The following is a 27,985-nucleotide window of genomic DNA, read 5'->3' as shown; positions in this document are numbered from 1 at the left end:
CAAGCTTTCTCTATTTCTGAGCCAACCGCCTCTTCCTCCATCTCTTCAGTTTGGTTCCCACCTCCCAGCAATCCTAGTTTAAACTCACCCCAACAGCCTTAGCAAACCTCCCTGCCAGGATGTTGGTCCCCCTGGGATTCAAGTGCAACCCGTCCTTTTTGTACAGGTCACTCCTGCCCCAAAAGATGTCCCAGTGATCCAGAAATCTGAATTCCTGCCCCTTGCTCCAATCCCTCAGCCACACATTTATCCTCCACCTCACTCTATTCCTATACTCACTGTCACATGTCGTGGACAGTAATCCCAAGATTACTACCTTTGAGGTCCTGCTTCTCAACTTCCTTCCTAACTCCCTGTAGTCTACTTTCAGGACCTCTTCCCTTTTCCTGCCTATGTCGTTGGTACCAATATGTACCACGACCTCTGGCTGTTCTCCTTCCCACTTCAGGATATCTTGGATGTGATCAGAAACATCCCGGACCCTGGCACCTGGGAGGCAAACTACCGTCCATGCTTCTTTCCTGCGTCCACAGAATCGCCTGTCTGGCCCCCTAACTATGGAGTCCCCTATCACTACTGCCATCCTCTTCCTTTCCCTACCCTTCTGAGCCACAGGGCCAGACTCTGTGCCAGAGGCGCAGCCGCTGTTGCTTCCCCCAGTAGGCCGTCCCCCCCAACAGTACTCAAGCAGGAGTACTTATTGTTAAGGGGTATAGCCACTGGGGTGCTCTCTAGTATCTGACTCCTGCCCTTCCCTCTCCTGACTGTTACCCGCTCATCCGTCACCCCAGGCACCAGTGTGACTCCTCTCTATCGCCTGCTCACTTTCCCTGACTAGATGAAGGTCATCGAGCTGCATCTCCAGTTCCCTAACCCGGTCCCTAAGGAGCTGCAGCTTGACGCACCCGGTGCAGGTGTGGTCATCCGGGAGGCTGGGAGTCTCCCTAACTTCCCACATCCGACACCGAGCACAGAACACCAGCCTCACACACATTCTTCCTGTCTGTATTCTACACATGCAACCTACCTCGCCTCGATCTGTTATCGCCAAAGCCCCATTGAGCCAAAGCTTTTCTGCTCTGTCTCCCTCTACTCTGATGCCCGGTGCTCCGGCACCCGCTCTATAAGGTGTCTCCTTTTAAACTCCTCTCGCTGTTCTCACTGGCTGATGTCCACGCGCTTGCTCAGTCATACCCCGATCAAACCGCTGAAGAAATAACCAACCCATGGACAGGGGATTGGCTGATGGGAGGCAAAGAGCAGGAACAAAGGAAGTGTTTTCTGGTTGCTTATGAAAGTGATGTTCAATCTGCAACCATCATTATACTATTTTAGTGCTCAAATTATTTATACTCATCATTAATAAAACTCACCCAAGATCAATGTAGCTGTTGATGCTTACAATCAGGAGTGGCAGTGGGTCTTGGACATTCTGTTTTCTGACCTTCAGGTCTTCTTGGTAGCTGGATTTGAATCACACAGAAACAGAAGCTGATTAATATGTTAACTCCTGCTGCAATAGCAGTCTAATGGACAAGTAAACATTCCTTATATTGATAATATCTCAATTATTCAACAGACTACTTTCAACATTTTGATAGATGGATTCACATGTTTAGTTCCTGGTTAAAACTATAAGGAGAAATGAAAATATATTTCACAGTCAAATGTGTTCTTTAATTTTAAAAATTGTTGGTGTCTAACTTCGAATGATAATGTTCATTTATAGCCTTTTATTATTTTTACTATGCTCAATTGTTGGTTAACTGCAACTTTTTGTGATAATATGACAATAACAATAAAAATGCAAACAAATTCTGGCATTCAAACTTAGGGGAGCAGAATTGGAAAATAAAGAAGTAAGCTGACATATTTTTGGAGCCTTTGTTGATGACAGCTAGGCTGCTGTGCATAGGTCGTGCACAATATAAAAATACAGGAAACCTAGCGAAGGGAAAGCAATTCACAAAGCTGATGGTCGAAGTTGGTACGTCAGAAGAGGCTGCATTCCTTTTTTGAAAACTTTGATAGTGAGGACCTTAAAATTATAAATATAGGGGAGATGTTTCTATTTGTAGAAATGCTATATACAAACTGCCATAAACTAACACATTAATAAACCTACTGGGAAATTTGGAAGAACTCTCTACATGGAGAGTGGCCCAGTGATGCAGCTAAAAGAGCCATTGGCTCACAATGCCAGATACCCAGGTCCAAACATGACATTGAGGGCTGACTGTATGAAGTTTGCATACCATCTGATTTCTTCTTCAAGTTAAATCAAGTCGCTTTTATTGTCATTTCGACCATAAACTGCTGGTACAGTACACAGTAAAAACGAAACAACGTTCCTCCAGGACCATGGTGCTACATGAAACAACACAAAACTACACTAGACTATGTGAGACAGCACAAAACTACATTAGACTTCAGACCTACACCGGACTACATAAAGTGCACAAAACAGTGCAAGACAGTACAATAATTAATAAACAAGACAATAGGCACAGTAAAGGACAAATTACAATATAATAGTAAATGATGTAAATGTAAATATAAACAATGTTTTAGCAGGAATTGAGAAAGAAATGAACAAGAATTGCAAAGGGAGTGGAGTGGTATTCAGGTAGTGTGTGTGTGTGTGTGTGTGTGTGTGTGTGTGTAGGTTAGTGCCAGTCTAGACTCTGGGAATTGAGGACTCTGTGAGCCACATGGAGAGGATATTGATGGGCTCACAGAGTGCATCACTGAATACATCAACTTCTGTGTGGACTGCAATGTTCCGACAAGAACTGTCCTTTGTTATTCAAATAACAAGCCATGGGTGACAAAGGACATTAAGGACATCCTGAACGCTAAAAAGAGGGCATTTAGAGATGGAAATAGGGAGGAGCTGAGGGCAATACAGAGGGACCTGAAAGCCAGGATCAGGGAGGCTAAAGACAGGTACAGGAGGAAGCTTGAGTGGAAACTCCAGCAGAACAACATGAGAGAGGTCTGGAGTGGGATGAGGACCATCACTGGGTTCTAGCAAACTAGCAACAGAGGAGCTGAAGGCAGTGTGGACAGGGCCAATGAACTTAACCTGTTCTTAACAGATTTGACATTGTGGCCCCTGCCCATCCCCCACATGAGCCATCTGTTGTCGGCCCCCAACCAACACATATTCCACTCTCCCCTCCTACCAGCCCCGACTAGGAGTTGAGGATGCCATCGTCTACCTGCTGAAACGTGTCTACGCCCACCTGGACAAACCAGCGAGCACTGTGAGGGTCATGTTTTTTGAGTTCTCCAGTGCGTTCAACACCATCTGCCCTGCTCTGCTGGGGGAGAAGCTGACAGCGATGCAGGTGGATGCTTCCCTGGTATCATGGATTCTTGATTACCTGACTGGCAGACCACAGTACGTGTGCTTGCAACACTGTGTGTCTGACAGAGTGATCAGCAGCACTGGGGCTCCACAGGAGACTGTCTTGTCTCCCTTTCTCTTCACCATTTACACCTCGGACTTCAACTACTGCACAGAGTCTTGTCATCTTCAGAAGTTTTCGGATGACTCTGCCATAGTTGGATGCATCAGCAAGGGAGATGGGGCTGAGTACAGGGCTCTGGTAGGAAACTTTGTCACATGGTGTGAGCAGAATTATCTGCAGCTTAATGTGAAAAAGACTAAGGAGCTGGTGGTAGACCTGAGGAGAGCCAAGGTACCGGTGACCCCTGTTTCCATCCAGGGGGTCAGTGTGGACATGGTGGAGGATTACAAATACCTGGGGATACGAATTGACAATAAACTGGACTGGTCAAAGAACACTGAGGCTGTCTACAAGAAGGGTCAGAGCCGTCTCTATTTCCTGAGGAGACTGAGGTCCTTTAGCATCTGCCAGACGATGCTGAGGATGTTCTACAAGTCTGTGGTGACCAGTGCGATCATGTTTGCTGTTGTGTGCTGGGGCAGCAGGCTGAGGGTAGCAGACACCAACAGAATCAACAAACTCATTCGTAAGGCCAGTGATGTTGTGGGGATGGAACTGGACTCTCTGACAGTGGTGTCTGAAAAGAGGATGCTGTCCAAGTTGCATGCCATCTTGGACAATGTCTCCCATCCACTACATAATGTACTGGGTGGGCACAGGAGTACATTCAGCCAGAGACTCATTCTACCGAGATGCAACACAGAGCGTCATAGGAAGTCATTCCTGCCTGTGGCCATCAAACTTTACAACTCCTCCCTTGGAGGGTCAGACACCCTGAGCCAATAGGCTGGTCCTGAACTTATTTCCTGGCATAATTTACATATTACTATTTAACTATTTATGGTTTTATTACTATTTATTATTAATGGTGCAACTGTAACAAAAACCAATTTCCCCCGGGATCAATAATGTATGACTATGACTAATGGCGTGGGGAAAGAAACTGTTACACAGTCTGGTTGTGAGAGCCCGAATGCCTCGGTAACTTTTGCCAGATGGCAGGAGAGAGAATAGTTTGTATGAGGGGTGTGTGGGGTCTTTCACAATGCTGTTGGCTTTACGGGTGCAGCGTGTAGTGGTGCTCTTGTTCCCAACCGTACCTCAAAAAAAAAGTGGTTGGCAAGTTAATTGGCCACTGTAAATTGTACTTCGTGTGTAAGTAAATGACAGAATCTAGGGGTGGTTGATGAGAAAATAGGGAAAGTGTGAAAAAGGGATTAATTTACAATCAGTGTAGGATGGATGGCTGAGGGTCAGAACACACTCAGTGGGCCAAATTGTCTTTTTCCATGTTGCACTTCTCTCTCTGCAACTCTGGTTAGAAGGTGGAACCTGATGCCTTCGTGGTGAAGTTACTGATAAAAGGAAGAGAAGAAATTATAACTAGGGTTATATGAGGTGACTTCCACTGAATGTCATATTTCTATGTCAAGGCACTCCTGCATGATCCTGTCATTTTATGAAGAGAAGGCATTCTCTAAAACCAAAAGGGAAATTGAGAAACTACACAAATATAGTAAGACTGGAAACACATATTCCAGAATTAAACATTCCTAATAGGATAATTAATATTTTTTCTTTTTCCACCAGAGAAGCACTCTCAAACGATGTAGAATAAATGCTGCAACATTAAACCCGGTTCTATATTCCCCTGCTGGATTACATTTTATCTTTCTATCCTTTATTATACAATAGACATTAAAATCTGAATCTCTGAGTAAACTGCTTCAGAAGAAGCTGTCACTAATCATTCAGATTTGCAGTAACTTACTGTAGTTCCACTGCTACAAAAATCACCTGGGTAACTGCGGCTAGAGAGAAATGTCTGTAAACAGGGTTGCCATGAACACAATTAAAGCAATAATAAAAAATTACCAGTGAATTAAATTTGTTAATTCTTTCAGGCAGTAACACAAAACTTTCTCCTTTAAATCTTTGCTGATCTTGCCAGATTCATTCAGGTATGCACCAATGATCTGAAAAGTTAAAACAACCGAGGTTATTATTTGAGGATCCATATTTAATTTTCTCAATGAAGCTGGTTGAAAAAATACAAACTACATTTGTATATTGTTTATAATATTTGGAATGCCAGATTTAATGTTTATGTTCATTATATTTGAAGTGAATTCCAGTCATTAACCACATCCTGTATTGAATTACATTGGTATGTGAAGGAATCCATTTCATATCCCATGGTTAATGTGAATCATAGAGCAATAGCAAAGCCAGAATAATCACTGAAAGTTTTTTAAAGCTTTTCCCAGAACATCTGGAACTGTATGCTTAAATTTCTCCTTTCACTCAGTTACATATGAACCCCACATTACGGGAATGGTTGCATTCCTAGAAAATTGTCGGTATCGCAATTTTCTATAATACAAAGCTACATTATCTGCACATGCTTCAAGAAACGAGAGTTGAAAATAATAAATATACTGTACTCGTCCATTTACTTTATCTTCCACATAAATTCTTTGAGAATAAATTTTGTGCTGCATCTCAAACTTTTTGGGCAGTGATTTGGAAATTTTGTGAAGGTGAATATTTGTTACCCAAAAGACCTGAGTGCTGAGTTGGGGGTACTGCCTGTATGTTATTTTCACCCAATCTTAAATGGCACCATTGTGCCAGTTTATCCAAAAATGAATGCCTTCTTAGTGAAATGGTTTTAAATTTCCTTTCAGATCAGCAAATATTGACCTCCAAACTTCTTCAGGCAATGCATTCCAGAGTTAACGAAACTCCAGGCGAAAAAAATCTTTCCCAAATTCCATTCAGCTCACTTACTCCTTAAACATTTGCTTTCCTGTTATGGGCAGCTCTCCTAAAGTGCCTTCAATGTGCCTATCAGAATTTTATGCATCTGAGTCTGGTCTTGCCTTAGCCTTCTCAGCACAAAGCCCATCCAATCTTTCTCTCCTCACAGCTGTTGTATCTTACTGCTGAGCAACACTCTTTCCAATGCAATCACATCCCTTCTACAATGTGATGACCAGAACTGCATGCAGTACTCTAGGTATGAACTAATTGATGTTTCATATAGCTTTACCATAGGCCCCTGTGCCTCAGCTAATATAGGCAAGTATTCTGTTTGACTTCTGAACCACATTAACTACCTGTGCTACTGCCTCCAAATATCCTCGTAAATGTACAGCAGGAGTGGGATGTGGGAAATCTGGGAGAACTCCAGTCTCCCAGGTAAACACATCTGCACCAGGTGCACTGAGCTGCAGCTCCTGACAGATCATATTAAGCAACTGGATCTGCAGCTCGATGACCTTCGACTCATACAGGACAACCAGGAGGCGATAGACAGGAGCTACAGGGAGGTAGTCACCCCAAGGTTGCAGGAGACAGGAAAATGGGTGACTGTCAGGAGAAAGAGGGGAAATGCAGAGCCAGTGTAGAGTACACCTGCGGCTGTTCCCCTCAACATTAGATACTAGTGAGTGGGACGACCTACTGGGGGGAGCCACAGTGACCACGTCTCTGGCACTGAGTCTGGTGCTGTGGCTCAGGAGAATAGAGAGGTGAAGAGGACTTCAGTGGTGACAGAAGATTCCATAGTCAGAGGAACAGAGATGAGGCTCTGTGGGTGTAATAGAGACACCCGGATGGTATGTTACTTCCCTGCTGCTGGGATCAGGGATGCCTCAGATCATGTCCATGGCATTCCCAAGGGCAAGGGTGAGCAGCCTGAAGTCTTGGTACATATTGGCACCAATAACATACCAGACAAGGTGAGGAGGTGCTGAAGAGAGATTTTAGGAAGCTAGGTAGAAAACCGAGAAACAGGACCTCCAGGGTAGTAATATCCGGATTTCTTCCTGTGCCACGTGCCAGTGAGGGTAAGAATAGGATGAATTGGCAGGTGAATGCGTGGCTGAGGAACTGGTGCAGGGGGCAGCGGTTCAGATTTATGGATCATTGGGATCGCTACTGGGGAAGGTATGACCTGTATAAAGGGACGGGTGACACCTGAATCTCAGAAAGACCAATATCCTTGTGGGCAGGTTGCCTCGAGTTGTTCGGGTGGGTTTGAACTAATTTCGCAGCGGGATGGGAACCAGAGTATAGCGCTGAGGATGAGGTAGCTGGTTTACAAACGGAGGCAATGTGTATTGCGAGTCCTAGCAAGGAGAGGCTAACAATAGGACAAAATTGCAGTCAACAGGATGAGTTGCAAGGTAAAAGGTGGACAAAATTGAAAAGGGTGAATACAGGACTGAAGGTGTTACATATGAATGTGTGCAGTAAACGGAATAAGGTCAATGAACTGTAGCACAGTTACAGATTGGCATGTATGATGTTGTAGGCATGGATGAAAGAACATTATAGCTGGGAGCTTAATGCCCAAGGATTGTATCAAAAGGACAAGCAAGAAGGCAGAGGGGGTGGTGTGGCTCTGCTGGTAAAAAAAATTAAATTAAATCGTTAGAAAGAGCTGACACAGGGTCAGAGGTGTTGAATCATTGTGGATAGAGCTAAGGAACTGGAAGGGTAAAAAGACCCTGATGGGAGTTATATACAGACCCCCTGCTGTGTACACACATCTACTGATGCTTCTGGACACATCTTCAGTGATGTTCCTGGAATCATCGGGTGTTTCGGGTCTTTCAACATCATACACCCTCCTCCAGGTGACCCAGCCGGGGCTGATCAGACTCCAGCTTGTGTCCAGATGGCTAGCTACTTATGACTCCATGGCTCCCCTCTTTTGAGCCACAGCCGTCTTGAGGCCCTCTCTGCTGCATCGGTGGTACTGCGGATGGCTCTCCTCTTCCTCTCTCCCTCAATGCCCGAAATGCTGAAGGCTCTAACTAAGGAACTGGCTGTGAATCCCCTACAACCAACCTCTACTGGAGACACCTCGCTCTCCATCCGCCTGCTGACAGTTGCTGACCAGTCCTGCCTCCAGAATTTGGTTAACATCTTCATCAAACTGCTTCCCCAGTGAAGTCATGTTAGCTGCAGGCCATTTGATCCACCTCCTGTTAGACTTCACGCTAGAGGGATTAGTTTGCAACACTTGGAGGTTCCGGGCACTATGGGGTGACTCTGGGCCTGGCCCCTCCTTCCCAAACAGTAGTAAGGATGTGGTCTACAAGTTACAATGGCAATAGAAAAAACATGCCTAAAGGGCAATGTTACAATAGTCATGGGGGATTTCAATATGCAAGTAGATTGGGAAAATCGGGTTGATGCAGAATTTCAAGAGGGGGAATTTCTAGAATGTCCACAAATGGCTTTATAGAGCAGCTTGTCGTTGAGCCCACTATTCTGCATTGGTTGTGCAATGAAGCAGAATTGATAAGAGAGCTTAAAGTAAAAGATCCCTTTGGGGAAAGTGATTATAATATGATCAAATTCACCCTGAAATCTGAGAAGGAGAAGCCAAAATCAGATGTATCAATATTACAGCGGAGTAAAGGGAATTACAGAGGCATGAGAGAGGAGTTGGCCAGAATTGATTGTTAAAGAACCCCAGCAGGGATGATAGCTGAGCACCAATGGCTGAGATTTCTGCAAGCAATGTGGAAGGCACAGGATATATACATCCCAAAGAAGGAAGAAGTATTCTAAAGGCAAAATGATACAACCATGGCTAACAGTGGTAATCAAAGTCAACATAAAAGCCAAAGAGAGGCCAAAAAGTAGTGGGAAGTTCGAGGATTGGGAAGCTTTTAATTACCAACAGAAGGAAGGTAAAACAAGTCACTAAGAAGGATAAGATGGAATATGAAAGTAAGCTAGCCAATAATATTAAAGAAGATACCAAAAGTTTCTTCAGATACATAAAGGGTAAAAGAGGAGATAGTGGATAATGGACCTCTGGAAAACAACACTGGAGAGGTAGTATTGAGGAAACAAGGAAATGGCAGATGAACTGAATAAATATCTTGCATGTCTTCACTGTGGAAGACACTAGCAGTATGAGGGAAGTTCCAAGTGTCAGGGGTCATGAAGTGTGTGAAGTTACCATAACTAGGGAGAAGGTTCTTGGGAAACCAAGAGGGATTTCTCACAGGTCGGTGGCGGTTATTTAAAAAGAGAACTTCAAGAGTGTTTGTCCATTGTACACAGCCTATCAGCAGCGTCTACAGAGCTTTACCAAGAAGGATTTCTCACAGGTCGGCAGCGGTTATTTAAAAAGGGAACTTTGAGAGTGCTTGTCCATTGTACGTGGCCTATTAGCGGCTAGAACCAGAGCACCAATTATGAGTTAGATGGCAGGGAAGGTTCAGGCATAAAAAGGGAGACACTGCCTAGCGGAGTGGTCATCGATGGAGTGATCTGAAGCAGTGTGGCAGGGCTTTGGCTCATTCGGCCTTCGGTGAGGTAAGAGAGTGAGTGGACTTAATTTTTTTTCTTTCCTTTTTTTTTGAAAAGAGGACTAAAGAGCACGTCTGCAGGGTTAGTACTTTGCTCTGGGTGTTAGATGTGGGAATCCTGGGAATCTTCCAGTCTCCCAGCTGGCCACACCTGCGCCAGGTTCACTGAGATGCAGCTTCTGAGAGACCGTGTTAGGGATCTGGAGCTGCGGCTTGATGACCTACATTTTATTAGGGAAAATAAGCAGGAGATAGATAGAAACTACAGGGGGTTAATCATCCTGAGGCTGCAGTTGTTAGATAAGTGGGTGACTGTCAGGGAAGGGATGGGAAGAGCTCAGATAGTAGAGAGCACCCCCGTGGCCATCCCCCTCAGTAATCGTTATTTCATTTTGGATGCTATTGGGGGGGGGGTGAACTGACAGAGGACGACTACAGCAATCGGGTCTCTGGCACTCTGCCTGGTTCCATGGTGCAGAAGGAAGAGAAGAAGATGAGGAATGTGGTAGCCATAGGGGATTCTGTCAGTCTGATAGAGATACCCTTATTGTGTGTTGCTTCCCAGGTGCCAGGGTACGAGACGTTTCAGATCAGGTGCAGAGTATTCTGAAGGGAGAGGGTGAACAGCCAGGAGTCTCGGTACACTTTGTTACCAATGACATAGGTAGAAAAATGGAGGAGGTCCTGAAGAGAGAATTTAAGGAGTTGGGTAGGAAGCTGAAAAGCAGGACCTCCAGGTAGTAATTTCAGGATTGCTGCCTGTGCCACGTGCTAATAAGCGCAAGAATAGCATGAGAGACTGGTGTAGGGGGCAGGGCTTCAGTTTCCTGGATCACTGGGGCATCTTCTGGGGGAGGTACGACCTGTACAAAAAGGACAAGTTACGCGTGAACCCAAAGGGGTCCAATATCCTAGCAGGCAGGTTTAATAGAGCTGATAGGGAGGGTTTAAACCAATTTGTCAGGGAGATGGGAACCGGAGTGATAGGGGTGAGGAAGGGGAAAACAGAAATAAATCAAAGATAGCGTGCAACAGTGATGATAGGAAGGAGGTGAGGAATAATCACAGCCAGTGGGATGAGTTACAGGGCAATAGAAGTGTGTTGCAGTTAAAACAAAAAGCAACAAATACGGGACTGAAAGTGTTATATTTGAATGCACGCAGCATAAGACATAAAATGGACGATCTTGAAATTCAGCTACAGATTGGCAAGTATGACGTTGTGGCCATCTCTGAAACTTGACTAAAGGATGGCTGCCATTGGGAGCTGAACGTCCAAGGATATACGGTGTATCAGAAAGATAGGTTAGTTGTCAGAGGGGATGGTGTGGCTCTGTGTATAAGAAATACTAAATCATTAGAAAGGGATGACATAGAATTGGAAGGTGTAGAGTCTCTATGGGTTGAGTTAAGAAATGCCAAGGGTAAAAGGACCCTAATGGCAGTTGTATACAGGCCTCCAAACAGCAGCCGGGATGTGGATTACACATTACAGCAGGAGATAGAAAAGGTGTGTCAGATGTCATGATAATCTTTTGGGGTTTTAAAATGAAAGTGGATTAAGTACACCAGGACAGTACTGGACCTCAAGAGCGAGAATTTGTAGAATGCCTCAGGAATGGCCTTTTGGAACAGCTTGTTGTTGAGCCCACTAGGGGATCGGCTGTGCTGGATTGGGAGTTGTGCAATGATCCGGAGGTGATAAGAGAGTTTAAGATTAAGGAACCCCTAGGGAACAGTGATCACAATATGACAGAGTTCACTTTGAAATGTGAGAAGGAGAAACTAAATTCCAATGTGTCGGTATTTCAGTGGAATAAAAGAAATTACAATGGCATGAGATGGGAATAGGCCAAAGTTGACTGGAAAGGGACACTAGCAGGAAGGACAGCAGAGCAGCAATGGCCGGAGATTCTGAGAAAAATGAGGGAAGTGCAAGACAGATATATTCCAAATAAGAAGAAATTTTCGAATGGAAGAAGGACACTACTGTGGCTGACAAGTGAAGTCAGCCAAAGTAAAAACAAAAGAAAGGGCATACATGGAAGCCAAAGCATGTGGGAAGATAGAGGATTGGGAAGATTTAAAAAACTTGCAGAAGGAAACCAAGACGGTCGTTAGGAAGGAAAAGATGAATTATGAAAGGAAGCTGGCGACTAATATCAAAGAAGATACTAAAAGCTTTTTTAAGTATATAAAGGGTAAAAGAGGGTTGAGGATAGATCTAGGACCAATAGAAAATGACACTGGAGATATTGTAATGAGAGACGCAGAGATGGCAGAGGAACTGAATGCGTATTTTGCGTCGGCCTTCACAGTGGAAGACGTCTGCAGTATACTGGACATTCAAGAGTGTCAGGGAAGTGAAGTTTGTGCAGTGAAAATTACAACCGAGAAGGTGCTCAGGAAGCTTAATGATCTGAGGGTAGATAAATCTCCTGGACCTGATGGAATGCACCCTCAGGTTCTGAAGGAAGTAGCTGGAGAGATTGCGGAGGCATTAACAATGATCTTTCAAGAATCAATAGATTCTGGCATTGTACCGGATTGACTGGAAAATTGCAAATGTTATTCTGCTATTTAAGAAGGGTGGGAGGCAGCAGAAAGGAAACTATAGACCTGTTAGCCTGACATTAGTGGTTTGGAAGTTGTTGGAATCAATTGTTAGGGATGAGATTATGGAATACATGGAGGGACATGACAAGATAGGCCAAAGCCAGCATGGTTTCCTGAAAGGAAAATCCTGCCTGACTAACCTACTGCAATTTTTTGAGGAAATTACAAGCAGGGTAGACAAAGGAGATGCAGTAGATGTGGTGCACTTGGATTTTCAGAAGGCCTTTGACAAGGTGCCGCACATGAGGATGCTTAGTAAGGTAAGAGCCCATGGAATTACAGGGGTGTTACAAGCATGGTTAGAACATTAGCTGATCAGCAGAAAACAGAAGGTGGGAATAAAGGGATCCTATTCTGGCTGGCTGCCGGTTACCAGTGGAGTTCCACAGGGGTCAGTGTTGGGACCACTGCTTTTTACTATGTATGTCAATGATTTGGACTATGGGATTTGTGGCTAAATTTGCCGATGATACAAAGGCAGGTAGAGGAGCGGGTAGTGTTGAGGAAACAGAGAGCCTACAGAGAGACTTAGATAGTTTAGGGGAATGGGTAATGAAGTAGCAAATGAAATACGATGTTGGGAAGTGTATGATCATGCACTTTGTTGGAAGAAATAAAAGGGTAGACTATTATTTATATGGGGAGAGAATTCAAAATGCAGAGATGCAAAGGGACATGGGAGTCCTTGTGCAAGATATCCTAAAGGTTAACCTCCAGGTTGAGTTGGTGGTGCAGAAGGTGAATGCAATGTTGGCATTCATTTCTAGAGGTATAGAATATATACAACAGGGATGTGATGTTGAGGCTCTATAGGGCACTCATGAGACTACACTTGGAGTATTGTGTGCAGTTTTGGGCTCCTTATTTTAGAAAGGATATACTGATATTGGAGTGGGTTCAGAGAAGATTCACAAGAATAATTCCAGGAATGAAAGGGTTACTGTATGAGGAACATCTGGCAGCTCTTGGGCTGTATTCCCTGGAGTTCAGGAGAATGTGGGGGGGATCTCATAGAAACATTCTGAATGTTAAAAAGCTTGAACAGATTAGATATGGCATGACTTTCCAGATGAGTCACCTCGACCACATGGTAATTACTGCAGGGTTCTGAAAGAGGTGGTTAAAGTGGGTGTGGAGGCATTGGTAATGATCTTTCAAGAATCACTCAATTTTGGAATGGTTCCAGAAGACAGGAAAATTGCAACTGTCACTCTACTCTTCGAGAAGGGAAAGAGGCAAAAGAAAGGAAATTATAGGTCAGTTAGTCTGATGTCAGTGGTTGAGAAAATGTTGGAATCGAGTATTAAGGAAGAGGTCTCGGTGTACTTGGAGGCACATGATAAACTTAGGCCACAGTCAGCATGGTTCCCTCAAAGGAAAATATTGCCTGACAAATCTGTTGGAGTTTTTTGAAGAATTAACAAGCAGCATTGGCAATGGAGAATTAGTTGATGTTGTGTGCTTGGATTTTCAGAAGGCCTTTGACAAGCTGCCACACATGAGGCTACTTAACAAGCTATGAACTCATGGTATTCCAGAAGATATTCTAGCATGGATAAAGCAGTGGCTGATTAGCAGGAGGCGAAGAGTGGGAATAAAGGGAGCTTTTTCTGGTTGGCTGCCAGTGACTAGTGATGTTCCACAGGGGTCTGTGTTGGGACAGGTTCTTTTTACATTATACTGTATATCGTGATTTAGATGATGGAATTGATGGCTTTGTTGCAAAGTTTGCAGACAATATGAAGATAGGTGGAGGGGTAGGTAGCTTTGAGGAAATAGGGAGGCTACAGAAGAACTTAGACAGATTAGGAGAATGGGCAAAGAAGTGGCAGATGGAATACAGTGTCAGGAGGTGTATGGTGATGTATTTTGGTAGAAGAAATGAAAATGTTGACTATTTTCTGAATGGAGAGAAAATACAAAACACTGAAGTGCAAAGGGACTTATGAGCCCTTGTGCAGGATTCCCTAAAGGTCAAGTTGCAGGTTGAGTCTGTGGTGAGGAAGGTAAATACAATGCTAGCATTCTTTTCAAGAAGACTTAAATATAACAGCAAGGATGTAATATTGATACTTTATAAAGCACTGATGAGGTCTCACTTGGAGTATTAAGAGCAGCTTTGGGCCCCTTTTCTTAGAAAGGATGTGTTGAAACTGGAGAGGGTTCAAAGAATGTTCATGATAATGATCCCAGGATTGAATGGCTTTTCATATGAAGAGCATTTGATGGCTCTAGGCCTGTATTCACTAGAATTCAGAAGAATGAGGGGCGACTTCATTGGAACTTATCAAATGATGAAAGACCTCGATAGAATGCATATGGAGAGGATGTTTCCTATGGTGATTGAGTCTCAGATCTGTGGACACCGCCTCAGAATAGAGGGATGTCCTTTTAGAATGGAGATGAGGAAAATTTTTTTAGCCAGAGAGTGGTGAATCCGTGGAATGCTTTGCCACAGGCAGCTGTGGAGGCCAAGACTGTATATATACTTAAGGCAGAGGTTGATAGATTCTTGATTTGTCAGGGCATGAAGGGATACGAGGTGGGGGGAGGCAGGATATTGGAGCTGAGAAAAAAAATGGATCAGCAATGATGAAATGGACAAGCAGATTCGATGGGCCAAATGGCCTAATTCCACTCTTCTATGTTATGGCATTATAATCTCTCTGTTCCTCAGAACTTCTTTGTGTCCTTCATTCACTGTGTACAGCCTCATTAGTTCTCCCAAAGTGCATCATCTCACGTTTTTCAGGAATAACTTTCATCTGTTGTTGCTCTGTCCATCTTACCAAATCATTAATATTGTTCTGTAGCTGAAGAATACTTTTCTCAATCTCCACAATGCCATCAGTTTTGTGTCACCTTACCAAAGACATTCACATCCATATCATTAATGAATACTACAAACAGCGAGGGTCCCTGCAGTAATACTACAGGTCAACCACAAAACAGCTTGGAGTGTCACTCTTTGACAAGCAAAATTCACATCCAATTTGCCAAGTTGCCCTGGGTCATTTTAAGCTCTAACCAGAGATAATGCAAAAATATGGAGTTAACGATGATTGTCAAGGCTCCAGCTTTTCCATTATTTAACAGAAGAAACGATGCCTTTAGATTGGGGATTGGGGTGTGATCCCTTTGCTACTCCAGGCAACACTTTGTAGTCTTGGATTCTAAAGACAGAATTCTGCAAGGGATTACGGATTGAATATTTAGATACTGTGAAATGTCAGAATAGCTTGGAGATTCCAAGATTTACAAATGTTTTCAATATTTCTTTGACCTTTCAAGGCTGAGGAAATTTTTACACAATGTGGGAATTTTCTGAAAGAGTGGTAGAGGATAGGTTCGAACCTGCTGTGCCTCTTCTGATGTCCTGTCTTGTCTTGCCTAGACATTCTCCTCAAAATTAATCAACATTAAAAAAGTCTGCAAAGTTCCACAGAAGTTGAAATTTGACAGACTAGCAACAGGGAAAAATTACCTCTCAATGTGGTATTCATAGCCAGGATACCTTCCAGTAGCTCCTACCCTCATTTATACTGGAACAATAATTATTTAGGGAAGATGGTGAAGAAAATGTTTTGAAGGAATTAATCATACTTTCTCTGTTCGTAACATCTAAAATAGTCAGCATTTGGCGTACTACAGTCAAATCCTCTCTTCATTTATCTTTGCTTTGACAAAAAGAATTCCAGTTTAATCCTTCAGCTGAAATACCACTTCTCTACAACTCTCTCTCATAAATAGTAATAACTTTAAGCTCAGTTAATGTTCAGTTTAAAATTGGAAATACATTTGTTTGCTTGCAAAGGGTTAAGACACAAGGACAGAAACAGGTCAAATTCATAGGTCAGTGAATAGCTGAATATGTTAGATGAGCCTATTTGTGTTCCGGTATACTGAAACAGTCAGAATATTGAGACACTTACCTGACTTATATCAGAGGCAATATGCGATTGATAACAACCCATCATTATTTCTGGTACATATGCCTCAGGTTCAGACCATTTTGCTTCATCTGCCTTCACTGCATTCTTCATCCACTGTGGAACTGTTAACTGGAATTCAAGTGGGATAGAAGTTATTTTGAAAAGCTTGGACTTATTTTACGCTAAACTTCCAGGAATGCCAGATTTATTTTCATATTTATTTGATTAAAACTAGATGTTGAAATGGATGAGGTACTAATGACATTAGAGAGCCTGCATTTGTACATCTCACTGTTTTCACATATGCATATCGCATGGCTTTCTCTGGAATATCCCAGGACTACAGCACTTGAGAATTAAAGAAACTGAATACATTTTTCAAAAGAGAAAGTTTTTATCCTGAAGAAGGAGACTCAAGTTTTTAATGAAAATGTTAGACTCAAGTTTTTAATGAAAATGTTAGATTAAATCCAGAACAAGGGGTTGAAGTGGTTGGCAAATGTGAATTTTTGGTAGCCTCTGCAATGCATTTTTTGACAACGTTATAATTCATTAATACCAGAATCCCAGCCACCATACTTGTCACCTTTTTGTTTGGATAATAAAATATTTGTTGAACTTTGATTTTGAAAATATGAATTAAGCCAGCAATTCCTGAATTCAATATTAATATCTCTTGACTTCTTTGTAGAACAGTCTGGCTCTGACATTATGGTCATGTTTCTTTCTCCTCTTCTCCAGTGACATTAATGTGAATCATTATGATATGTTCAGAACACTTCAAACATCCAATGCAGTGTATGTGCAAATATTAGAAGTATTCATTACTTGTTATTACTGTATATTCATTTTGGTCAATTGGCTGATATTCTGGTTCCAAAAATTACAACTTATAAATATTCTTAATTGGTTGAAAGAATGTTAGAACGTATTAAGGCTATTCGTACTCACTATTATAATATAAATATATTATTTGCTCCATTAAGGAGCTCCAGAATCTAATTATGTGTTTTGCTAATTTCATAAATTGCCATGAGGCAAACTCTTCAGAGAGCATTAGAGCAACAGATTCTTGGATTAATTAATACCTAATGGAGGCAAAATGGGACTGCACTGGCGATAGATTGCCTCTTCAAAACACTAAAAGATTTTTCAATCCTTTTAAAAGTCTTTCTTTAAAAAAATGGTGTTATCCAAATCAGGACAGTGTGATCAAACTATTTTTCTGTGAGTTATTGATTGATCTAGCAAACTCTGTTCCAGTTCCAGAACAGCTCTCTGACAGGAAATTTTAATGACCTGTCAATGAAGAATCAGGTCTTAGAACAAATAATCTAGCTGTGAAAAAAATTGCACCCAAGAAGCAGACATCGTTACGCTGAACAGGAGAGGATCTTATCTAAACTTGTATTAAAGTCTTTTTCTATACATTGATTTCTTTTCTTAGTCTGTTGTCCGATAAGATCACTTGAAAGGTACTTATCATTTCATTCATACCTTCAAAGCTTCAATATATTTGTCCATGATATTCTTTATAATTTTTTCATCTAACAATGGACCAAGTCCCTCGATGTTCACTTCTGGTGAAAGCTCAGGATGGTTCATAACAGCATCACTACAAGTAAAGTGGGATACTTTAAGCATTTAATTTTCGCAATTAACGGCATAATTACCAATCTTGCTCAGTTTCTTCTCACTATCTGACCTGACTATTTTTGGAATTACTTTAGGTTTCCAGCATTGCAGTATTTTGATTTTGTAAAATAAGCTGTAGATTTGTTACATAAAAACCATAACAATAATAGATTTGGAAAAGTACAATTTTGGGATGGATTTATTGTAAAGAAAAGTATTCTTCTGCATATACCAGAGAAGATACTAGCTTTATTTTATGTGAATAGTGCGTACTTTTGCATTAGGTGTACAGAGTCTGAAATTAGTTTTGATGACACAGAGTTGTGTATGGCAAAGTAAAAAGGAAAGAGATAGATAGATGTGATCATCTCAGAAGAACAAAAATTGAAAAAAAATGTATTTTTGTACACTTAACAGCTACTTGGAAGATAAACCAATAGCCATTTTATCCTGAAGTTTACTTATTGAACCTGCAAGGATGCAAGTTTATCTTTTTTGCAATGAGACCCAAGGGACAAATCATTTAAATATTAGATTATGCAAGTGTTCTTTACTTCCCCTGTGGTTTTCTGCCTGATACCTGTTATGATGAAAGAACAACTGTAAATATTAAGACTGATGCTCTCTACAAATATTATCCAACCTGAGTATTCCCAGAGTTCAAGGTTTTTATTTCGGGTTTCCAACATCTGTAGTATTTTGATTTTGTAAACTAACAGTTGTAATTTTGTTATAATAAATAATCTGAGCCACAGCAGGCTGCAATAATATTTCCAACCAAAGGGAAGATGGTTGAGAGTAGAATTATTTCATCAAGCTTACTGCCGTATTAAGGACAAAATACTTAGATAACTATCTTCTTAATCACACTTTCCTGGTAAAATTATCAAGTTTTTAGTGGGAAATATTGCTGTGTTTTCATTCAGGAATTTGATTCCTTTGAGTTATTTCACTTCATTGTGTAATTGATTGTTTGCTGAGAACATAATCAAATGCCTCAACACACTTCCAGTTTATTGGGTGACAGTGTTACCAGAGGGGCCCTGTACTCTTCAAAGCCCAAATGTTATAGGATTATGTTGCCCTCTAGAGCTCAAGCACAAAAAAGCTCAAGACTGCCACTTCAGTATAGCACCGGCAAAGATATCTATTATCTATTAGATGAAGCATTAAACCTACACCCCATATACTCTCATGCAAATTATCCCTTTACAACATTAAATATAACAGTTCAGGAATTATATACAGTGTGCTTCACCCATGCAGCTTGTTCAGAAAATGCTCACTAGAGTGTGCTGTGTGCATGCTGGTTGTCAGCTTCCCCATAACAGTAATATCTCAAAGGTAAATTATTATTGTGAAATATTATGATATCACACGTGGCCCTATCAAGTTCTTTTCTTTCACTGTCAGTAGACTGTGGGACTTATTGAGCAAGCAAATGCAATGTAAGTACTGACATTCTGAAGCTAATTCCCTATTCCTCCACTGATCAGAATCAGGTTTAATATCGCCAGCATACGTTGTGAAATTTGTTAACTTTGCAGCAGCAGTACAATGCAATACATAATATTAGAGAGATTTAAAAAAATGGAATTAAATTAAATTAAATAAGTAGTGCCAAAAATAGAAATAAAATGTAGTGAGGTAGCGATCACGAGTTCAATGTCCATTCAGAAATCGGATGGCAGAGGGGAAGAAGATATTCCTCAATCTTTGAGTGTGTGCCTTCAGGCTTCCTCACCTTCCTCCTGATGGTATCAATGAGACTAGGGCATGTCTTCTCATTGCTACCATCAGAAAGGAAGTACAGAAGCCTCCCACCAGCGATCAAAGAAATGACACTTTTCATAGATATTTGAGCCGTCTCTACTTCCTGAGGAGACTGAGGTCCTTTAACATCTGCTGGATGATACTGAGGATGTTCTACGAGTCTGTGGTTGTCAGTGCAATCATGTTTGCTGTTGTGTGCTGGGGCAGCAGGCTGAGGGTAGCAGATACCAACAGAATCAACAAACTTATTCGTAAGGCCAGTGATGTTGTGGGGATGGAACTGGACTCTCTGACGGTGGTGTCTGAAAAGAGGATGCTGTCTAAGTTGCATGCCATCTTGGACAATGTCTCCCATCCACTACATAATGTACTGGGTGGGCACAGGAGTACATTCAGCCAGAGACTCATTCCACTGAGATGCAACACAGAGCGTCATAGGAAGTCATTCCCGCCTGTGGCCATCAAACTTTACAACTCCTCCCTTGGAGGGTCAGACACCCTGAGCCAATAGGCTGGTCCTGGACTTATTTCCTGGCATAATTTACATATTACTATTTAACTATTTATCGTTTTATTACTACTTAATTATTTATGGTACAACTGTAATGAAAACCAATTTTCCCCCGGGATCAGTAAAGTATGACTATGACTATGACTATTTGAACTACTCTCACTATAAAGCTTCTGAAAATATTATTCTCTAGTGAGATGAATTAAAAAAATTCTAAGCCACAATTGCTTATTTTGCTAATTTTATGACCTGAAGTATTTTATGTGGAGTATAATTCCCTTAGAGACATATTTCAATTTATGACAATTATGATGATTATTCGACATATCTAGCTGTGAAGGCAGTTTGAAGGGAGTTGGTGATCCTTTGAATTGATACTGTATGGCAACAAATGTTAGAGAAAAGATGAAAGCAATGTTTCACAGATACCAGGGCTTGGAATTCATAGTAATAAAAGGCCATGAACCTACCTTTTGTTCTTCCATTATACTTGGGGCAGTGGGCAGTAACTTTGGGATTTGGCATACATGTGACTTAACATTGCAAATCCTGAAGATGCTCTGAGTGATGCAATGGGGATTGCAATGTTTGCAGCCATTACACTGATAGGAATCTAAGCTTATTACAGGCTATTAATCCAAGAGAAATTTCAGGGTGAGATTTTAATGGCACACTAAACCACAACTACTGCTTTACTAATTATCAAGTCCAATAAACGAATAACATATGCACATTGCAATTTCCTTACATGTGTATTTAAAAAAAACATGGATGATTATAATAAAAACCTTATTTATAATACATTAATAATCACGTGTATTTGAAAATAATTATTTGGCAACCTCTGCCATGATTTAAACGTTAGGTAAGATATCACCTGGATTCTTGGCTGTGAGGATTATTTAATGTGATTGGCTAATTAGTCAGTTTGGTGGCAGTATAGCTGGACAGCAGGGATCTCCTGAAATTGATGACCTATGCAATTGGATGTCAGAAATGGGGAAGTTCTCACCATATTGATTGGAAGATTTTGGTGTTGGTTTCCCTTCCCAGTCAGTGGAGCCTTTTTCAGGGTCAGGAGTGATAAGTGTCCTTTTCCTACTGATTGGAAATTTCCTTTTACATCTCAAGAAAGCAAATTAGAAGGTACTCTACCTTTTGTAGGTGTGAATAATCCAGTTGAGTAGTGAATACAGATCACTTGCTTCAAGTTGTTTCTGTAGGATGCTTTCCAAATGAGAAGCTACAGTTTGGTGATAGCATTTCACGTACATGCTAAGAATATTGTAACTTTCTGGATAACATTTTTGTATAAAGTTCTTAACAGTTTTCAGGTCTTCAACAATAATTTCTTGAATGTCTGATAAATGCTGTGCCATGCAGGAACCCTTCTTCTTTGTAAGTAAAGGCACATTATCTATCCTGTCTTTTACACTTTTGGTAACTGTCTCTCTCCACTGTCCTCGCCACTTTCGAGGCCTTCTGAAACACTTAATATCAGAAAGATTCTTTTGTTCTTGCCACTCTTTGTCTGCTGCTTCTTCCATTTCAACAACTTTCATTGTCCAGCACAAATAGTTACCATTTTCTTTAGCAATAGTGAGGGAATTGGCAACTATGGACATCATTTGCCCAATAAGTGCATCACACAGCAGGTTGAGATCTCGAACTTTAACCATATATTGCTGATGGTACTCTTCATGTTCTGTTGGTTTTCCTTCGTTTATCAATTCTTTTTCCATTTTATTTATATTTTCATTTGCATCCAGTAACATTTTTTTTGTTATTAACTGGTTTATTTCCATTACTGCAAAATAATTCAAAGGATTAATCGTAAGTTGTTTGAAAGCATTACATTTAAAATGATTAACGTAACTTTTCTTTATTCATTCCAGTGGGTTTCAGAGTATTTTGACCTAGAATTAAACAAGTTTAAGGGCAAAAGAATTTCTAGACTCTTATGTTTTCAAATATGCACATGAAAGATTACAACATAGATACACAAAATTAATGTTTTAGTGAGAGAGAGATTGGAGAGCAATAATTATAGCTTGGACCAACTAGAGAAGCTTCCAAACTTGATGAAGGTTTCTGGGGTACTTCGAGCTAGGGATAGTATGTAACAAGCTTAAATTCTTGTCCGTTGAATTAACCTAATTTGAGTCATGCAAACATATGAATTAGAGCCATGGAAAGACCATTGGGCCCAATAAGCCCACCCCACCTTTTAAAAAGATCATGGCTGAGATTTTCCCGGAAGAAGCAACAACCTTTATACACCCAGCCTGTCAACAATCCTCAGGAACTTGATGATTCAATCTAGTCCCCTCTGATTCTTCATAGACACAAGCATAACTCTCACCCTTTCCTCAAGACAACCAGATACTAGTCTAATACTCCTTCTCAGAACTGCATTATCTTCCCTCCTTAAATATTGAGACTAATATTTTGCACAGTACCTTACTTCTCTATTGGTTTTCCCAGGAGCAAATAATAACATTCTGCGAACTTTCTTAATTACTTGCTACAGAGGCATACTAGCTTTTTGCAAATCATATACTTTGATACACATAGACAGGCATCTCAGAGCCAAGTCATTTATAATAATTGTAAAATGTTGAAGCTTCAACACTGATCTCTCTAGTACACCAGGCTTCTCAACCAGAAAAAGATGCATTTTTGCCTACCTCCCAGTTTCATGTGAGCCAGTCCATCTCCTATCCACACCGATATTGTGCTTCCTACGCGATGTGCTTTAATACTATGCAATAATCTTTGATGTGATAACTTATAAAATGACTTTGAAAACCCAAGTATGGTACATCTACCAGTTTCTCTTCATCCACAGCACACAACTTCAGTTAACTGGTTACTCTGTTAGATTAACTTGTATTTTTAAAGATCTTGCTGTAATATATTTGATGCTACCTTCTAAACATTTCCTTGAATCAAATGTTAATCTTAACTATTCTGCATATGAGGTTTCTGCCTCCCTTTCCCTCCTACCAAAGGGATATGGGCCAAACTTTATAAGGAGATTTTATAAAGTACCGGTGAGGCCTCACTTGGAGCAGACATCCCACCTCTCCCAGAAGTTCCAGGAGTCTCCCTCATATTGATAGTGGCTCCCTGATGCCTGGAAATTATATATAATATCCCGCAAATCAATTTTTTGAGAGGGAGAGAGATAGCGTGAGCGAGCATCCTAATTGGTCTCTCTTCATGTTGAGTAGACCTATCAGTTTTCTCTGTGGGCGGGCTTTACAGTCCACCTCAAAAATAATAACAGTGTTGCTCGCTACACTGTTTGCAACAGTGACTTTTCTATTGCCCATGGTGGGTTAAATAGTAAAAGACATGTTGAGGTGAGTTTAACAGATGTTATTCGTTCATTAGTGTAGCGAACGTTATTTAAACTAACTGGCTAGCTGCCAAGGAGCTACTCTGTTGATGTCCTACGTGATGAGGCCAAACTCCCCGTAGACTTGCTTAAAGTTGTAATAGAATAAACATGATAATATAATGTAATCATATAATATATGTACATATTTTAATCTCATATTTTCTGCATATACCCAACTTAGTTTACAGATTAGACAAAATCACTAAACAAAGTATTACATACATGCTTTGAGGTTGACGATGGGGGGGTGGATATGGGGTTGCGGGGGGCGGGGCTGCTACCTCCCTGAAATGAGTTTTTGTAGGGTGGGATGTCTGCTTGGAGTACTGTGAGCAGTTTTGGGCTCCTTATCTTTGAAAGGATGTGCTGAAACTGGAGAGGGTTCAAAAGAGGATCACAAAAATGATTCCAGGATTGAATGGCTTGTCATACGAATAGTGTTTCATGGCTCTGGGCCTGTATTCATTAGAATTTAGAAGAATGAGGAATAACCTCATTGAAACTTATTGAATTGATAGGGTCGATGTGGGGATGATGTTTCCTATGGTGAGAGTCTAAGACCAGAGGACACAGCCTCAGAGTGGAGGGGAGGTGAGGAGGCATTTCTTCAGCCGGAGAGTGCCGAATCTGTGGAATTCTTTGCCACAGGCAGCTGTGGAGGCCCAAGTCTGAATGTATATTTAGGGTAAGGTTGATAGATTCTTGATTGGTCAGTCATGAAGGGATATAGGGAGAAGGCAGGAAATTGGGGCTGAGAGGAAAAGTGGATCAGCCATGATGAAATGGCAGAACAGACTCGATGGGCCAAATGGCTTAATTCTGCTCCTATATCTTATGGTGTTATGGTAAAACATGAGCAAATGTAACTAGCTTGGTAAGTACCATAGTCAACATGCACTAGTTAGAATGAAGGACCTGTGTCCATGCTGTATCACTCTATGATTCTAATTCACTAAGCACTGTACCTGAGTCTAGTTAATGTGTGGGATTCATCTCTTCCCATGTATTTGCACGCCATCACTTTCTAACTTCATCCACCTCAGCTTTGAAACTATTTGTTTATTTATCTTCAACAAGTTTACTTTCGGGGCCTTCTAACTATGGAAAAGTTTATAATTTATTATAAATATTGGCCCAAATTATGCAGGCTGCATTGTTAACAAAACTATTGGTGATCACCATTGTTACTACGTGGAAATGACTTTGCAAGCATGTGCAACACGCACAAAATGCAGCATCAATGGAAATGAATAAACAGTCGACCTTTCGGCTGAGACCCTTCTTCAGAGCATTGTGTGCAAGCATATGCCCCTTACCACAAGTCTCAAAACAACTCTCAGTGACTCAGTATATGTCTGCATGCTGCTCAGCAGAACTCTCCAAATGTAAAAGGAACTGGAAGAGAAGAATGCAGGAAAACTACAGTTACCAGGGCAGTTGTACTGAACAGGTTGTTGGAGCTGTAGGCTGCTAGCCTCTGTGTTTCTGATGGGACTTAAAAGAAATGGCCTACTCAATAATTAGCTAAGTTACTTGTAAATGGCGTAATTGTATCTGCTTCAACTGTATGCTCTGACAACTTATTTCATAAAGGCACCACCCTCTGCACAAAGAAGTTGTCTCTCGGGTTTCTAAGATCTTTCACCTCCTAACAATTAGTCAACTGCAACCACAATTGTAGCTGGGATGTTAAACAGAACCACAAGTCCATGGATCCTGTAATGCAGCTGTTTTTTCCTCTGCAAGGAACATGAAACACTTCAATGTGTGTTACCCCTAATTAATGTCTGTATTTTTTTACCTGACAATGGAGACTTTGTGTTTTCAACTTATCTATTAGATTAATGACAATAAAAGTGCATAATTTGAGAGATCAAACAGCTGTAATGCAGCTCTTTCTTTGCAAGGAACACGAAACACTTCAACACGTTTTACCCATAATTAATATCTATATTTTTACCTGACAATGGAGACGTTGTGTTTTCAACTGTCTTATCTTCCACACACACTTCTTCTTCTGTTAGGTTATAAGCTGTGTTTTCATTTGACATAACCTTTGTTTTCTCATTGTCTGAAGTTTTTGGAGGTGAGAAACTTAATTTCCTCCTACTTAATCGGTAAATGTTTTTAAAGAATGCATTCTGTTCTTTTGGACTTTCATCAGGCACTTTGGCTTCTGCATTGCTGCTTTCGTTCTCACTGTTTTTGAAGGGTCTTTGACCCATTTTATTTCTTCCATCTTCAATATCTGAAGTATTACCAGCAGTCTGGCCTTGACTTGGTGAATCCTTGGCACCGGGTAAATTGTCATTTAACACCATTTCCGTATTTGACATTATCTTGCTTTTCGGAAGTACTTCTAAATACAATTTTTAAAAAATCAGTGCCTTTTCTGTACTTAGGAAAATAAAATAAAAATTCTATTAAAATATATCTGATAGTTTACTTATAGTAAACCTTTAAATCATTCAGTTAAAATATTTTAAATGGACAATGGGTTACATTACTCTGGTTCAATGTAGAGCAAGTTCAATGTGATTATTTTGGTTGCAAGGCTGGAAAGCAGACTGTACATTTCAAAGAAAAACACAAAAAATGCTGGAGGAACTCAGTAGATCAGCAGCTTCTTTGGAAACGACTAAACAGTCGACTTTTTGGGCAAAGATGCTTCTTCAGGACATTGTGCACAAGCATGTGGTCTTTACCACAAGTCTCACAGCAACGTAAGGATTCAGTACTTGTCTACATACTGCACAGCAGACCTCTCCAAATGAACAAGAATCGGAAGAGATGAATGTAGGAAAATTACAGGTGACTGGGCAGTTGTACTGAACTTGTTGTTGGAGCTGTGGGCTGGAAGACTCTGGGTCCTCATGGGTTTAAATGACGAGGCTTACACAATAATTAAATATCTTTTACATGTTGTTACTATATCTGCTTTAACCACATTCTCTGACAACCTATTCCATAAAGGCAACATGCTTTGCACAAATAAGTTGTCCCTCAGGACCCTTTTAAATCTTTCACCTCCCAGCAATCAGTTACTGCAGGCACATTTGTTGCTGGAATGTTAAACTAAACCACAAGTCCGTGGGTCTTGGGAAGGAGAACAGGTTTTTATGACATTGCTACACTTGGTTATTTACACGTATTGGTGTGTAATCCCTGGTTTATATTTTTTTACTGTTATGCTGTATTTATCTCATTTCGTGCTGTTCTGTGCGAGCTGCTTGTTTTTAGCTTATGTCTGTGTTAGTGTTGAAGATAAGAGATGAAGTGAGGAGGTGAGGTTTCTCTGGTGAGGGACATTAAGGTTGGGCTTGGGGTTTTTTTTGTGTTTCGACAGAGATGAAGGGAGAAGGTGCCGGAGAGAAGAGGTTGTAGGATTCAACCCAGAGTGGAACAGTGATTCGACGAAGCTCGGGGTGAGACTGATTGAGGATTGGTGACTTGGGGAAACTGTGAGCTCCAACTAGTGCACACCAGACAATTTCATTAAAATAGGCCCTTTTCTTTTTTGTTCTTTTCTTTACTAATCTTTTAGACAAATTAAGAATTATAAAGATAAACCTTTTCATTGTATGCAGTGTACTGTCTGATATTCTGTGCCACTCATTTGTAATGGGATAATGAATTACACAGCATCCACACAAATGGGGTTCAGGGTGGGCTCATGTCTCAATCTCACAAGTTTGGTGGGGCCAGAAATTGTCGTTCCTAGACTTACGCAGCCAAGGGACACAGGGTGTTTCGTTCTGGGTGTATCATCCGGGATCGATTTCATTGGATGCTGTGTGATTGCCCTGATCATTGATCCAGAGGGTCTGTGCTAAACTATTGTCCAGTAATGTGATTACGATATGTGCTTATGGATGCTACAGGGGTTGAGCGGTGGTGCGAATCTGTGGGGTTACTGGGAACGAACGCTTGTGTGTTGAGTGGAGTAGACATTCGTATCCCTGATGAATTGTTAATTCGAACTTTAAGTACTGTTAAAGCCGCAGGAACAGTTATGATTGTGGAGCAGAGGTTTGTTAAAATGGCGGTCAAAGACTTTGTTTTAAGCCAGTCTAGTGCTGACGTAACAATGGTGGAACTGCCTGGTACTATTGGGGTCCTGGGGAAGGGGGGCCATAGGCTGACCATACTTTCCGGGGGGAAACGAGTGTAGGAGGGTGGGCCAAATCGCAAGCTGAGTCTCCCGTAGCTGAGGGCGGAGACTTCAAAGGTAGGTTACGCTCGTTTCTGCGGAGCGAGGGAAAGGAGTGGTCTGATTTGAAATGTCTAATGAGTCCCCTAGCGGAGAG

At 41.2% G+C, this 27,985-nt stretch overlaps 1 protein-coding gene across 2 annotated transcripts in view; it reads right to left on the bottom strand.

Moving 5' to 3' along the window:
• Positions 1-27,985, bottom strand: part of LOC134346335 (exocyst complex component 3-like) — a 69,136-nt gene that overhangs the window by 26,818 nt on the left and 14,333 nt on the right. Inside the window, exons 4-9 of one of the 2 annotated variants that reach the window (XM_063047692.1) lie at positions 25,639-26,034; positions 21,431-22,082; positions 17,854-17,971; positions 16,357-16,485; positions 5,349-5,449; positions 1,374-1,463 (exon numbers count right to left, since the gene is read on the bottom strand). In XM_063047692.1, coding sequence (XP_062903762.1) covers positions 1,374-1,463; positions 5,349-5,449; positions 16,357-16,485; positions 17,854-17,971; positions 21,431-22,082; positions 25,639-26,034 — 1,486 coding nt within the window. Of the gene's footprint in view, positions 1-1,373; positions 1,464-5,348; positions 5,450-16,356; positions 16,486-17,853; positions 17,972-21,430; positions 22,083-25,638; positions 26,038-27,985 lie in introns of both variants that reach the window. The other variant, XM_063047687.1, reaches the window with a different exon arrangement.

This window comes from Mobula hypostoma, chromosome 1 (genome assembly GCF_963921235.1).
Source record: "Mobula hypostoma chromosome 1, sMobHyp1.1, whole genome shotgun sequence".
NCBI lineage: Eukaryota > Metazoa > Chordata > Chondrichthyes > Myliobatiformes > Myliobatidae > Mobula > Mobula hypostoma.
The sequence above is the reverse complement of the archived record's forward strand: the minus strand, read 5'-3'. Positions and strand labels throughout refer to the sequence as shown.